The 13,376-nt window shown below is 47.5% G+C and overlaps 7 protein-coding genes across 7 annotated transcripts; 4 read left to right on the plus strand and 3 right to left on the minus strand.

Moving 5' to 3' along the window:
* Window positions 1-236: 236 nt before the first annotated feature.
* Window positions 237-593, minus strand: CANTADRAFT_32402 (uncharacterized protein; the record flags this gene model as incomplete). The annotated part of the gene is made up of 1 exon (XM_020208452.1): window positions 237-593. A coding segment is annotated over one exon (357 nt), but the record flags the coding sequence as incomplete, so codon positions are not given.
* A 342-nt stretch (window positions 594-935) lies between these two features.
* CANTADRAFT_23831 (DNA-directed RNA polymerase II core subunit) lies at window positions 936-1,871 on the plus strand (the record flags this gene model as incomplete). Its single annotated transcript, XM_020207008.1, has 1 exon — window positions 936-1,871. One exon carries the CDS (start codon window positions 936-938, stop codon window positions 1,869-1,871), a length of 936 nt encoding a protein of 311 aa, XP_020062115.1.
* Window positions 1,872-2,247: 376 nt separating this feature from the next.
* CANTADRAFT_8162 (1-(5-phosphoribosyl)-5- ((5-phosphoribosylamino)methylideneamino)imidazole-4-carboxamide isomerase) lies at window positions 2,248-3,635 on the minus strand (the record flags this gene model as incomplete). The annotated part of the gene is made up of 2 exons (XM_020211245.1): window positions 2,248-3,027; window positions 3,627-3,635. The coding sequence occupies 2 exons, from the start codon at window positions 3,633-3,635 to the stop codon at window positions 2,248-2,250; spliced, it is 789 nt and encodes a 262-aa protein (XP_020062116.1).
* Window positions 3,636-3,690: 55 nt separating this feature from the next.
* Window positions 3,691-4,707, plus strand: CANTADRAFT_8163 (uncharacterized protein; the record flags this gene model as incomplete). The annotated part of the gene is made up of 1 exon (XM_020211246.1): window positions 3,691-4,707. The coding sequence occupies one exon, from the start codon at window positions 3,691-3,693 to the stop codon at window positions 4,705-4,707; it is 1,017 nt and encodes a 338-aa protein (XP_020062117.1).
* A 64-nt stretch (window positions 4,708-4,771) lies between these two features.
* On the minus strand, window positions 4,772-7,294 carry BRN1 (condensin subunit). The gene has a single exon (XM_020208439.1). The coding sequence runs from the start codon at window positions 7,098-7,100 to the stop codon at window positions 4,836-4,838; it is 2,265 nt and encodes a 754-aa protein (XP_020062118.1). The 5' UTR covers window positions 7,101-7,294; the 3' UTR covers window positions 4,772-4,835.
* Window positions 7,295-7,667: 373 nt separating this feature from the next.
* On the plus strand, window positions 7,668-9,542 carry YME1 (i-AAA protease; the record flags this gene model as incomplete). The annotated part of the gene is made up of 1 exon (XM_020210653.1): window positions 7,668-9,542. One exon carries the CDS (start codon window positions 7,668-7,670, stop codon window positions 9,540-9,542), a length of 1,875 nt encoding a protein of 624 aa, XP_020062119.1.
* Window positions 9,543-10,774: 1,232 nt separating this feature from the next.
* Window positions 10,775-12,604, plus strand: PHO4 (phosphate-sensing transcription factor; the record flags this gene model as incomplete). The annotated part of the gene is made up of 1 exon (XM_020211247.1): window positions 10,775-12,604. The coding sequence occupies one exon, from the start codon at window positions 10,775-10,777 to the stop codon at window positions 12,602-12,604; it is 1,830 nt and encodes a 609-aa protein (XP_020062120.1).
* Window positions 12,605-13,376: the final 772 nt, after the last annotated feature.

A 13,376-nucleotide genomic window follows, 5' to 3' on the forward strand; every position in this document is an offset into this window, starting at 1 on the left:
GTTATACCTATTTCTTAGTTGATTTATTAATCCAGACTTAGGCAGGATCTCTCTGGTTTGCTGCAGGTTGGTCTTCCTGGCCTCGTATCTGGTTTGATTTGAGCAGCTCTGTGTCTGATTTGAATTAGAAAGCTGGCTGATTTGGAGAGAAACTCTGCTGTAGCACTAACTAAAGGTGGAAAGCTCCGCCCTCCCAGGAATGCCTAAAGTCGTCCACCCTACCGCACTCTGCGATTCAATCTATTCAATCCCACGAGATTGGCCACCCAAGTGCCTGTTCGTTGACCATGGGCAACCACCCCTGCAAGAATCGGACTGACCGATAACAAAAATCCACTCCACAAAAAGCCCTGGAGCAACGGCATGAGTATCTGGTCCTTGATAATAGCATATATCACTATCGAGGGGGTAATAGGCTCGAGTGGCGTGAGCGAATCTCTGGCTTCTATCTCCTTCTTATCGAGATCACTATTCACGAGTTTGAGTTCTTCTTCGCTGAGGGTGGCAACGTCTTGCGTGTCTCTGCCTGCGTACGAGTTCAATTGCTTGATGAAGGTCTGCTCAAACCGCAAGTCTGGTATCTTGAAGTCCATAGTTGTGTAGTTGAAGTATGGATGTATATCGGGGATATGTGGAGTTGGCCTTGTTCGAATGATGCCCCGAATTGCACATTGAGTTTTTGCATGTTAGGTAGGTGCCATGATGATGGGACCAACTTTTCTAATTTAAAGGGTGTCAAGCAGCAATGCAGATAACCAGGGTATGCCAACGACAAGAACTCAATATTACCTACTGATCCATCGTTCCAAAGCACAATCTGTATCGTATAGTTGTTTCGCCACCATTCTTTTACACGTTGGTCGCAGAAATCTTACAGGTTACCCGATTACATATCGTTGAAAATTTAACTCACCACAACATTCATCATCAACACCATGGAAATAGATAAGGGCGACGGACCAGCCGTCACTATCAGAGAGACTGACAGAGACCACGTGAATTTCATCTTGAAAGATGTGGATTTGTCGGTGGCAAACTCCATCAGAAGAACCATGCTTGCCGAGGTGCCCACTTTGGCTATCGACTTGGTGGAAATCGAAGTCAATACATCCGTTTTAGCAGACGAATTCTTGTCACACAGATTGGGACTCATCCCATTGATAAGTGAAGGCATCGAGAGCTTGTCATACTCCAGAGACTGTACCTGTGATAACTACTGCCCAAAGTGTTCCGTCAAGCTTGAGTTAACCGCCAAATGCGATACCGACTCCACCATGAACGTCTACTCGTCAGATTTAGCCAAATTTCACAACGGTTCCAGGCTCGGGGATCCAGTAATAAGAGATGCCAACCGCAGGGGTCCATTGATCTGTAAGCTCAGAAAGCATCAAGAACTCAGAATTACATGTATTGCCAAGAAGGGTATTGCAAAGGAACACGCCAAATGGTCACCATGTGCAGCCGTCGGTTTCGAGTACGATCCATGGAACAAGTTGAAGCACACCGATTACTGGTACGAAATAGACGCCAACGAAGAATGGCCCAAGTCGGCAAACTGCGAATGGGAAGAAATGCCAGATCCAGATGCCCGTTTTGATTACAAGGCAAAGCCATCGAATTACTACTTTGACCTTGAAAGTGTGGGAAATTTACCACCAAACGAGGTTGTCATCAGAGGTATTGAAACTTTACAATTAAAGTTGGCAGGTATTTCCGTGGAATTGAACAAGCACAGCGTCGAAGGAAGCAATGCCAATGCTGGTGGTTTCACCACCTATGGTAGAACGGATTATGGTGGCGATTCTCCAAATGGGGATGGTACTCCTTATGGCGATGAAGGTGGATTCGGTGGAGGATCTAATTGGAATTAAGTTCCATAAGCTAGTGGAGCTAGCAACATGCCCAAAAAAATAGCATGGGTTTTGTATAATTAGAGAGGGATTGCTATGGACGAATGAGTCGATTGATCTAGAGGTTTCGGTATCCTTCAATAGTATGTAATGTCCTGTAACATAAACGAATCAAAACAGCAAAATCAAGCGCCAAAGAGTATACAGCCACGTAAAAAACCGACTAGTACCCACCATCTACTCATCTACGGCTCTTATTTGGAGGCCTCATACTATTATAAGTCTTGAGGTTCTCTTCGTGTGTGAAGTGAATTTTCATTCGCCATCTCTAAACCCTCCTGTGGCTAACACTATCTATTCTCTATAATTTGGATGTTTAGCTTTTATCTTCTAAAAATTAGCTCCTTTTGTTCCACGCAACCACTTCATCGAACTTCACCAAGTCTCCTCCAAAGATGTCCAAGCTGCTACCGTAAGTCAAATCGACTTTTCCGTTGCTAAGCTGCTGCACCTTGTCCAAATCCCCTACCAGTCTGGCGCCTCCAGCGTACACGATTTTTCCTTCAAAACCAGAAGGACACCAATCTCCGAGTTTTTGCACCAAGTGCTCATCAATACCGTTACACAACCCTTCGACGTCGGCAGCATGGATCAAGAACTCGTCACAGTACTCGCTTACCTGAAGCAAGAATTCCTTCGACAACTTATTTTGGGTCAAAGTTTGCCATTTGTTCATGGCCACAACCCAGTCAGTCGTACCATCACTAACGACGGTTCTGCAGCTCAAGTCCACGATAAGCCTGTGCTTGCCCACCAATTGGGACACTGATTTCAATTTCTGCCAGTCGAGCTCCTTTTGGCCCTTGTTGTCGCTGAACAACCAACTGGTAAGAATGACGTGAGACGCCTTGTGGTGATCCAACCACTCAAGGGCATTTTCATCGGTGATGCCGCCTCCCACTTGGAGGTGGCCTGGCCATGTCAAACAGGCAAGTTTAGCTGCCTCGTCATTGACAGGATTGGTTCCAAGTTTAATCACATGGCACCCATTGACCTGGTTATCTTTGTAGAGTTGAGCGTAGAACGAAGACGGCTTGGTGCTGACGAAGTTCTCCTTGGTCGAGGCGTCGTGGGTCAAGTCGTCTCCCGTCAAAGTTCCCCCCACAATTTGCTTTACCTGGCCGGAGTGTATGTCGATACAGCCCCGAAACTTTGTCATTGTAGTTGGTGTGTGGTGTCCGTAGTTGCGGTTGTTTCGCGATTAATGAGTCAGATAGCGGAGTGCGAAGTATGGGATCACAGCACTGGCAGACGGCTGTGTCATGTCATGCCAGCACAATTATGGGAAAGATACAAGAGTAGAAACTGCAGAGGAATCGCTAATGACTCGATGGTAATGTGGCTTCGATCAAATACTGAGTCAAGCTTTGGAATTAATTTATTTAATTAGCTACTGTTAGCCTTTACCGGTTGAATTACCCTTGAATTCGGTAGCAAGTGCTTACCATTAAAGGGACCACTCTTCAATCAAAAGGTGATTGTGTCCGTTTTGTATTCAAATTAGAGTTTTCTTCCTGGTTTCAAGACATTCGTTGGTATATATTCACTGTGTTGAAGGTTCGATACTTGTGTGGTGGTCGTGGGGCTTCTTCAAACCTACCTACAAATGCACCACCACAACCACGCCCTGTAAAACGTTGCTGTAGCTGCTGTTGTCATAGCTGTTGCCATTTTAACGACCTACAAGCAGCTTCTGACGACTTGTGGCTGCCCCACACTGAGCATCGCGAGACTCGCGACACTAATCAAAAACATTCGAGATGAGATGCACCACACCATAATGGCTGACGATGAGTACTTGAAGGCTTTAGAGGCCCAAAGACGAAACTTCGAGGCCCAGTTCGGCTCCTTGGAATCCTTGGGATACGATGACAAGTCCAAGAACGTGCCTGAAAGCGAAGAAAGTGAAGAAAGTGGGTCCAATGATAGCGATGACATAGAGCTAGACTCGAGTGAATCAGATGCACACTCGGACTCAGAGGACGTTGAGTCCGACTTCGAGGGCTTTGATGAGGCACCAGAGCCTGTGGTCAAGCCCAAGGTCGTGAGACTCAACCTGGGATCGGGAAGTCCCCCTCCTATCACCACCAAGAAGGAACGCAAATTAGCAAGACTTGGAAGAGCACCCACCTTGGCAGAAATCGAAGAAAAGGAGCGTGTGTTATCAAAGATAACAAAGAAGCAACAGGCCCAGGCTGCTAAGGAAGATGATGACAACTTGGAAAATGATGTCAAGTTACAAAGATTGCTCAAAGAATCTCACATATTGGCCAGCCAACTCGAATACTCCGGAGCAGACGTCACCTTGCAGACTATAGACTACGAGGACCCCACTGGTAAGGCGAGAAGAAGAGCGTTGGACTCTCGTATCCGGTCGATTGCTGCCCTCAACTCCTCCACTGGTGGATTACCCAAGAAGTTGGAATCGATGCCTATGCATGCTAGAAAGGGCATGATTAAGTCCAGGCAACAAAAAATCGCTCAGTTCGAGGAAGAGGCTAAGAATGCAGGCATAGTGTTATCCAAGGTCAAGAAGGGTGAATTAAGAGACTTGAACATCGGAAAGGGTTCTACCTTGGCCAGTGACAGAATTGGTACAGGAAAGAAGGTAGAAAAGAGAATCAGAGACAGGGGTTTGAAAATCAACGGTGTTGGTAGAGCAACCAGAAACGGTATCGTCATTGCCCAGGCTGATATTGATAGAATCAATGGCAGCCTGAGAGGTGGAAGAGGTGGAAGAGGTGGAAGAGGTGGAAGAGGGGGTAGAGAAGGTGGAAGAGGAAGAGGAAGAAAGTAGTGTACATAATTAATAGATGCGATATATTGGTCTCTATGTAGTATTTCGTCATTTCTAATCGTACAGGCTAAGATATGTGGAAGATGCTCAAAGTAGGAAAAATCCAAGCTGCAATCGAGATTACATCCTCAGAACCCAGCAATTTGAAGATCATTGTGCTGCTCGTTACTTGTGATCAGTAACCCATGTTCATTTGCTAAATGAAGCAAGCAAATAAAACAAAAACTTGTAGATAAGTCCTTCCTTTGCTCGTTACCATATAAACCAGCGATAGAAGTCACAACGTTACCAAATGTCTTCGTACTTACAACTTCCTTCATAGATTCCTCTGGTTTTGGCGTATCTTCTTTTTCAAGAGCAACCTCCTCCTCCTCCTTCTTTATAGTTTTCCATAAATTATCTTTCAATAACTTCACGTCAACCCTCTTAGCAACCCTCGAGAAATTAATGTTGTCCGGACGCTTTCTACCCAAAACCTGAGAGCCACCATTTAAAATCACATTCTTGTCATCATCAATTGGATTTGAATCAGTTCCTTGTAATGCATCATTGAAATCAATTCCCTGGAAATCGTCGTCCCCACCGAAATCATTATTGAAATCTTCATATTCTGCTTGATGGAAGGATGCAGCTAATCTCTCTTGCTCCTCTTCCTCATGCTTTTGATACTGTTCTGCGAAGAAATTCTCATCAGTAAGAGCCGCTGTGTTGGATTGTTTGGATTCCTTGTTTGGGAAATACAATATGTGGACTTGAGGCTTTGTGAATAAGTTTGTCAATCTTGAAGAGTTGTACTTGATGTCATCAGGTAACGTATTATCCTGTTTGCTGCCATCATTTCGTTTCAAAAGAATCGAGCTTGCTATTTTTGGGGGTTCAAATAAAAGGTCCTCATTATCTTCATCATCAAAGAAGTCTATAATAACCTGTTCCTTCTTTTTCTTTTTAGTTTCGGATGATGGTTGAGCTACTGCTTTAGTTGCATCCTGAGCGCCATCTTGCACTTCTAAGTTCTTGGACTTCTTTAATGCAGATACTTTCCAATGTTCGGGACCCCTCCAATTTGCATTAAGCTTTTCATCAAAGTATGCCATGAGATCACGGTCCAAAACTTCTGTTTTCGTAGTAGTTTGAATATATTGATCTGTACTGTTGAATAACTTTTGAACAGTACTTTGGTTGAAATTATTGATCGGATCGTTCAAATCATTTTCATCATTGTTATCATTATCGTTAAAATCATTATAGTCATTACCAAAATCTCCAGCTGGATCATCACCTTGCTCTTCATTATCGGTACCTGCATCAAAATCCCCAAACCCATAATCGTTGGCTATATCAGGAGCTTCTCTATTATCCTGCTCTTCCTGAGCCAAAATTTTGGTGTTGAAATTGTTTAGGATACTCTTGGCTTTTGACACATTTTCTATGGCAGCATTAAACTCATTCAAGGAGGGACAGATAGTGAGGGACTCAAAGTCATTGTCTTTGAATACGAACTTTTCAAGAGCTGAAATATCAATCTCTTTATCTTGGCTACTTCCTTCTTCTTCCTCATCTGCTTCATCATCCGATTCTGATGCTTTGGAGGAATCTTTCATAGGATTTGATGTGGCATCAAAAATGACCCTTCCAGATGCATCGATGTTGAGTGTGTTCAATAATAAACTTTTCGCACCACCTTCATCAAACTCGGCAAGTGCCTTCTTGAACAATGGATCGATCGATAATTCCTGATCTAATTTTTTGATCTGAATGGCCTCAAACTCTACCAACGTGGACTCGACCACACGGTTGTACTTCCTCTTTCTCTTTCCTTCGTCCTCGGCATCTTCATTGTCACTATTCTCTTCTTCGTTGCCATCTTCTTGAGGTACCAGGACCTCCGAATCGTGCTTTTTAGCGAGCCCACTAAGTAACTTACCGGTTTCGGTGGCTGCGGACTCGACTCTGCTCAGATAGATCTTGACACAGCCATCGAGCGTGGCTGAAGCTCTCTGGAAGTTGATGTTTTCCCCGTCTTTTATCACGTTCATATCGTGAAAGTAATCGATCAACGCAAACTGCCACGAGTTCTTGGAAGTGATCTTGTTGTCTGTGGAAAGCTTGATCCACTCCTCGAAGTTGGACAAGATTGTGTGCTTGTTTTCGTTGAAATGGATTGCATTTTCTTCGGAGAACGAGTCGTTGAGGTCGCTATTATCCACTAGACCTCGACTGACATGTCTGTTATTGGAGATCACTCGGTTTGATAGCACGCGATTGCCGCCGGGATTTTGGGGTGCTCGCTTCGAAAGGACGCGGTTAGAGACCATACGGCGATCAGCACCAGACGACGACCTCGCGCCATCGGGCTGTAGGGCTCGTTTCTTTGGCAACACTTGGGAACTCATGGGGTTGGTGGATGAGATGATGATTGTTTATGTTTATGTCGCGGGATCAGGGATCTGTGGTCACGTGGATTGCTCTACTTGTTGGAGAGCCCGCGCGACATGCGACTTGCCACCAAGCCCAACAATCACGCGACATTGTACGCACACCCACAAGATGCCAGCAATGTTGGATTGCACTGATCCTGTAGTGCCAGCAGTGCTGGTTGTAGTAACACCATGGCCATAGCAGCGCATCTAACCCTATCAAAGGCTCTGGAACAAGGTTTCTCCGGGTACTCTTGCTCCAGTTTCCCAATTGCCGTTTTCCAGAATCTTCCAACAATGTCGCAATTTTCGCACCAAAGTGGCTCACCTTGAATGACTCCAATCGAAGCTACACTCACAACTCTCTTTACCCTACCGATGTTAGGTTCAAGGACGTCACTATTAGCATCGACAGCAGCCAGGACTGGATTTCACGGTCCGGCTGCCGTGCGAGCCATTCACATCCTTCCGAGAGCACGCTTACCTCCTGTTCCAAGAATGATCACCACCCATACCAGACAGGTATCGAACGCCACCATCAACATGCTCCAAACACAAGAGCAGGCAGCCAACAATGACTTGAACAACCCTGCAGTGCAAGCCGACTTTTACCGGATGTTGCTTGCCAACAACTACCCCCACATCGTTGTTCAGAGGTACGAGACCCCTGGTATCGCACAATCCCCAGACTGTACCAGCTTGTATGTGGACGCCCTTAACAAGTTAGGCAAGAAGGGCAGAGCCGAGCAGATTGCCAACACTGCTGTGTTATCGGGCGCTCCTGCAGTGGGCCAGCCAGCAAGTGGCGGCTTACCTCATGGCTTTGGTTCCAGATACGAACCAGTTCACGTTATTGTATCTGAATCTATATGGACCATGCTCTCCAAGTGGTTGAAGTGGTTGATTCCTGTTGCCTTGGTCACCTACGGAGCAACGAATGCTTTTAACTACTTGGCCGAAAATGGTACCATTTTCAAGAACAGCGAAGTCAGTGATAAGTCCGTTGATGTTTCCCATTCTACCGTCAGATTCAATGATGTTCAAGGGTGTGATGAGGCGCGTGCCGAGTTGGAAGAAATTGTCGATTTTTTGAAAGACCCATCCAAGTTCACAGGGTTGGGTGGTAAATTACCAAAAGGTGTTTTGTTAACCGGTCCTCCCGGTACCGGTAAGACTTTGTTGGCCAGAGCAACTGCGGGCGAAGCAGGTGTTCCATTTTTCTTTATGTCTGGATCCGAGTTTGATGAATTATACGTTGGTGTGGGTGCAAAAAGGATCAGAGAATTATTTACACAAGCTAGGGAAAAGTCACCTGCTATTATTTTTATTGATGAGTTAGATGCTATTGGAGGAAAGAGAAATCCAAAAGATCAAGCTTATGCTAAGCAGACCCTTAACCAATTGTTAGTTGAACTCGATGGATTTTCTCAAACTGAAGGTATCATTATTATTGGTGCTACCAACTTCCCCGAATCCTTAGATAAAGCCTTGACACGTCCGGGCCGTTTCGACAAAGAAGTCATTGTGGAATTGCCAGATGTAAGAGGCCGTGTTGATATCTTGAAGCACCACATGCAAAACGTTGAAACCGCCGAAGATGTGGACCCTTCAATTTTGGCTAGAGGTACTCCAGGATTAAGTGGTGCAGAATTAATGAACTTAGTCAATCAAGCTGCCGTTCATGCTTCCCAATTGTCAGCACCAGCTGTGGATATGGGCCACTTTGAGTGGGCCAAAGATAAGATTTTGATGGGTGCTGCCAAAAAGAAGATGGTCATCACAGAAGAATCGCGCATCAATACTGCCTACCACGAAGCTGGACATGCCATCATGGCAATGTACAGTGCTGGAGCAACACCCTTGTACAAAGCCACCATCTTGCCTCGTGGTCGTGCATTGGGTGTTACGTTCCAATTGCCAGAAATGGACAAGGTGGACATGAGTCGTAAAGAGTGTTTTGCTCGTCTTGATGTTTGTATGGGAGGCAAGATAGCGGAGGAGATGATCAATGGTATAGAGAACGTCACTAGTGGATGTTCTAGCGACTTGGCCAACGCTACCAGTGTTGCTAGAGCCATGGTGACCTCTTACGGGATGAGTCACAAGATTGGCCCGGTGAGATTGAGCGACAACTGGGAGTCGTGGTCCCAAGAAATACGAAACATGGCCGACAACGAGGTCCGGGACTTTTTGATCGAGAGTGAAAACCGGACCCGTAAGCTCTTGAAACAAAAGGACTTAGAGTTGAAGCGGTTGGCCGAAGGGCTCTTGGAGTACGAAACATTAACGCGTGACGAAATGGAAAAGCTCGTGAGAGGTGAGAAGATCAAGAAAGAGAAGAGTATCAGTAACACAGTGATCAAGAGCAAGTCCAAGGAAAAGAAGGATTTGATTGATACCATACCTGTTGAGGTATAATGTATATAACAATGCATAGACCATTAGGACAACGTAGCTAGTAGTATGAGGAACCAAGGGGAGTAGTAAGAATGTTTCGTCAATGGGTCCTTTTTCACTTACAATTCACTGGTATATTCAGTACGATCTGCCTGTTCGCCGTTCTCACTTCATTCTCGCTAATTTGGAATATTCAATACGATCTACTCGTTGGTTGTTCTCCCCGCTGATTTGAAATAACCCGTACTATCTGGGAGGAACGCTCTCTCAGATCCCTTTCTCGCTTGTTACTCATTTGAGAGAACTGTAGGGCTAGTATTTAGCCAACTTGTCACTTACTACTCATTTCGCTACTCTCCAAAGACTTACCTTCTCGGCGTATTAAGCCGTTCTTGCCAGCCATCAATAGCCCCGGCAACACTGGGAGAGTTCCTAACCGGCAGGTCGGTAATGGCCCCACTGGCGGGCCGCGCTGACAGACCAATTCGCCTATTGTTAAGACGAAATTTTCACCTCCATGGCTAGTTTTTACACCTGTGGAACCACAATTTGGGCCTGGTTCCAGTCTGCGGATGGGATTAATGGACGGCGAGGGTGGGTGGTTTCAACAGTGGTGAAGCAAAGGTGTTTTCTGACTCCATCGCCTCCGCCAAACCACCTGGTTCGGTTGATGTCAGTGCATGTGCAGCCCTGACGGCCTGGAGCTGTTTCCGGCTATACGCGGAGCTGCCGGGGATATTCGTATTTCCGCTATCAGCTTCCTATCGGCCAGTGCCAAGGAGCCTAAATGTAACTAGAAATGACACCTGTATCGTGGGGTGACAGTTGACGGGGTGCCCAAACCTTCGAACGCACCCACCCGGGGTGCCATCTGTAGATCTGACACCCCAACGGTCTTCCTGCATCAACACCAACGGTTATGTCTCAGACGACAGGCCCGGAATTGTCGCTCTGCCGCCACTACTCCAACGTGCCTCCACCACCCCACGTGGCGATAACATCGCCGCACCTCCGGTCCCCATGCAGGCCACCAAGGGAGTCCAACCCACCACCACTATTGATCCAGCCCATCCATATCCCGACCACCGTCCGCAGACACATCCCGTTCTCCAGCCTCAACCCTCTGCTAGCCAGCCTCGCCCAGCTACCTTCAGCGTGCCTGCTCTGCTGCCTCGACCACCCCAAATCCGGACTGCTCCCCACCAACCCATCCAGGCCTCCAAATTTCACCACCCAAATCGCCTCCGTTGACCATGGAATCGTCGTTACCGTGGAACAACACGTTCTCCCCCAACACTCCTGCTGGCTCCACGCCTGGGAAGTCGCCGTACTACTCCGACTTGGACCAACTGTTGCACCAGCAACAGCTCCAGCACCAACAACACCAGCAACAGCAACAGCACCAACACCAATTGCACGAAAACTCGACTCCCAGCGCTCCCTCAGCGTCGCTTCTCCACGACACTCCCACCAACTTCACAGATACCGAGCACATGTTCCTCCAGCAGCTTGAAACCAACCTCTACGACGAGTCCAACGGCCAGCCCACTGCCCCGGGCTCGGCGTCTGCCACCCCGAGCGCCACCGACCCTGCTGGCTACACCCATCACCACCACCATCATCATCACCACCACCACCACCCACAAGACCTGTCCCACGACAACACCCCCAACTCGCGTCCCGAACTGCACCCTAAAAGCGCCAGTGGCACCCCTGCGGGCAACACACCCAGTGCCTACCGTGCAGCGTCACACACTCCTTCGGCGTCGAACCCCCCACTGGGCGCACCTCCACCACCCCATTTCTACGAGTTTGGCTTGGAAAACATGAACTTCATAATTCCCGAAGACCTCGACTTCGACGCTGGGCCCTCCCAGCCCCAGTCGGCATACCCGCCGTCGGCACTTCCACCAGCGCGTACCCCCAGCATGTTGGCGGCAAACAAGGCTAGACAAGCGGATACCGGCACCGACACCAAACGGTTTGCTTCGCCAATTCTCCCCAGCCAGAACGACAAGTCATACAACAACCAGCACTTCTTCCACAAGCATACCAAATCCATCGATCCTGCGTCAAACACAGGTCTGTCATCCTCTGCATCTGCACCCCATCTGCACGTCCGTCCTGACGCGGTGTTCACCCCGTTGGTGTCACCCGCTGTCACCCCCTTAGATACGCAGGTCAACGTCAACAAGGCGTCGTTCAGCCAACCTCCGGTCCAGACCTCGTTCGAGCCGTTGACATCTCCTGCATTAAATGCCCAGCCGTCCTCCTCCTCCGACAGAAGAAGAACCTCTTCTTCCGCCTTTGGCCCCACCATCGAAGAGCCCTCCCAGTACCAAACAGCCACTGCCACATCTTCTACATATCACAAGCGGAGAACCCCGCATGGTACACCCATCCTTCAAGCCAACCCGTCCTCCGGAAGTTCGAACGGCTTGACCAATGGCAGACATGGCTCTCCGTCGTTGAAGGGGACCAGACCTTCCACCAACTACAAACCTACTTCGTTTGAAAGATTGCCAGACTCCACCATGGATAGCAACAGCTCGACGCCAATGTTGCCGCCTCTGACCAAGAAGGTGGGCATTGCCAATACCCCCAATAACGGGGCACTGGCTCCGTTGATGGGCTTCACCATGGGAAGATTGGCAGAACAGAGTCAGACCGATGACGATGATCTTGATCCTGATGCGGACTTCGATCTCGATAAAAAACCGGGCTCCGGCAAGGTCAGTCGCTCGTCGTCCATTAGAAACAACAAGGCGTCCTTGAGCCGAACATCTTCCTCGTCCAGCCTCGATACCTCTCCAGGAGTACGTGCCCAAAAAGGCACCTCCGAAGATGGCACTGGTCAAGGCAAAAACAAGCCTGTCACCAAAAAAGCATCCCACAAGTTGGCCGAACAAGGTAGAAGAAACAGAATGAACATGGCCGTGCAGGAGTTAGGGACACTCGTCCCCAAGTCATACCATGAGGAAGTTTCTATTCCATCGAAGGCCACCACAGTCGAGTTAGCCTCTAGCTACATCAGAGACTTGCTCGGAGAGATCGACCGGTTGAAGAGCAAGCTCCAAGAGTAGCCAAAATGATAGAAGAGCTAGTAATGATGCAATATATGTAATATCACCTAGATGTAGACTTTTCACAATAGGTCATTGCCACAGCGGTGGGCTACCCGAGGAACTACAACAAGCCTTGGTACACTAAGTTGGCTTTTCTCCACTATAGTAATTTACACATTCATCAGACTCGAACTAACTTCACTTATAGTAAGATTGCAAAAACTGTTATTGAAGTACATAATAAGTAAAAGACACTTAATAATCAAAGCATAAAGTAGTATTTAGGGAAAGCCTTGTCTCCGTTGAGATCCTTGTATTTCTCGTCTTATTCGAGACTATTCTCACTACTCTGGTCTGGTAAATTCTCCACCTGATTCTTCTACATACTCTGGTATCGAATTGTCCACTTCGCTGTTGTGGCTTCTCGAGATAAATTGGTGGAGACTACCCACCAGTGTACTCAATACGTCACGCCCATTACACCCAGTGCCTTTCCATCGCCTTGTCTGGTCCTGTCATCACCGCAGGGCCCAAGGGAACGTGCGTTTATGCACTACCCTGCAGATATACGAAATGTGGAGTAGTGTTAAACGTCAGCGATGGCACGATGAAACAGGACCCAAAGTCTGTACCAAACTGTAACCTCGGCTCCAGTGTAACATATGGCAAGCTTCTGGGCACCCATCTTATTCCCGGCCCTGTTTGCACCCCACACCTCCAGCTGTTCCGTAACGTTACATAGGGTTGGTTATCTAAATGAGCCGCGCATGTTGCATTCTGGATCATGTTG

The sequence above is a fragment of the Suhomyces tanzawaensis genome, assembly GCF_001661415.1.
Source record: "Suhomyces tanzawaensis NRRL Y-17324 unplaced genomic scaffold CANTAscaffold_8, whole genome shotgun sequence".
Taxonomy (NCBI): Eukaryota; Fungi; Ascomycota; class Pichiomycetes; order Serinales; family Debaryomycetaceae; genus Suhomyces; species Suhomyces tanzawaensis.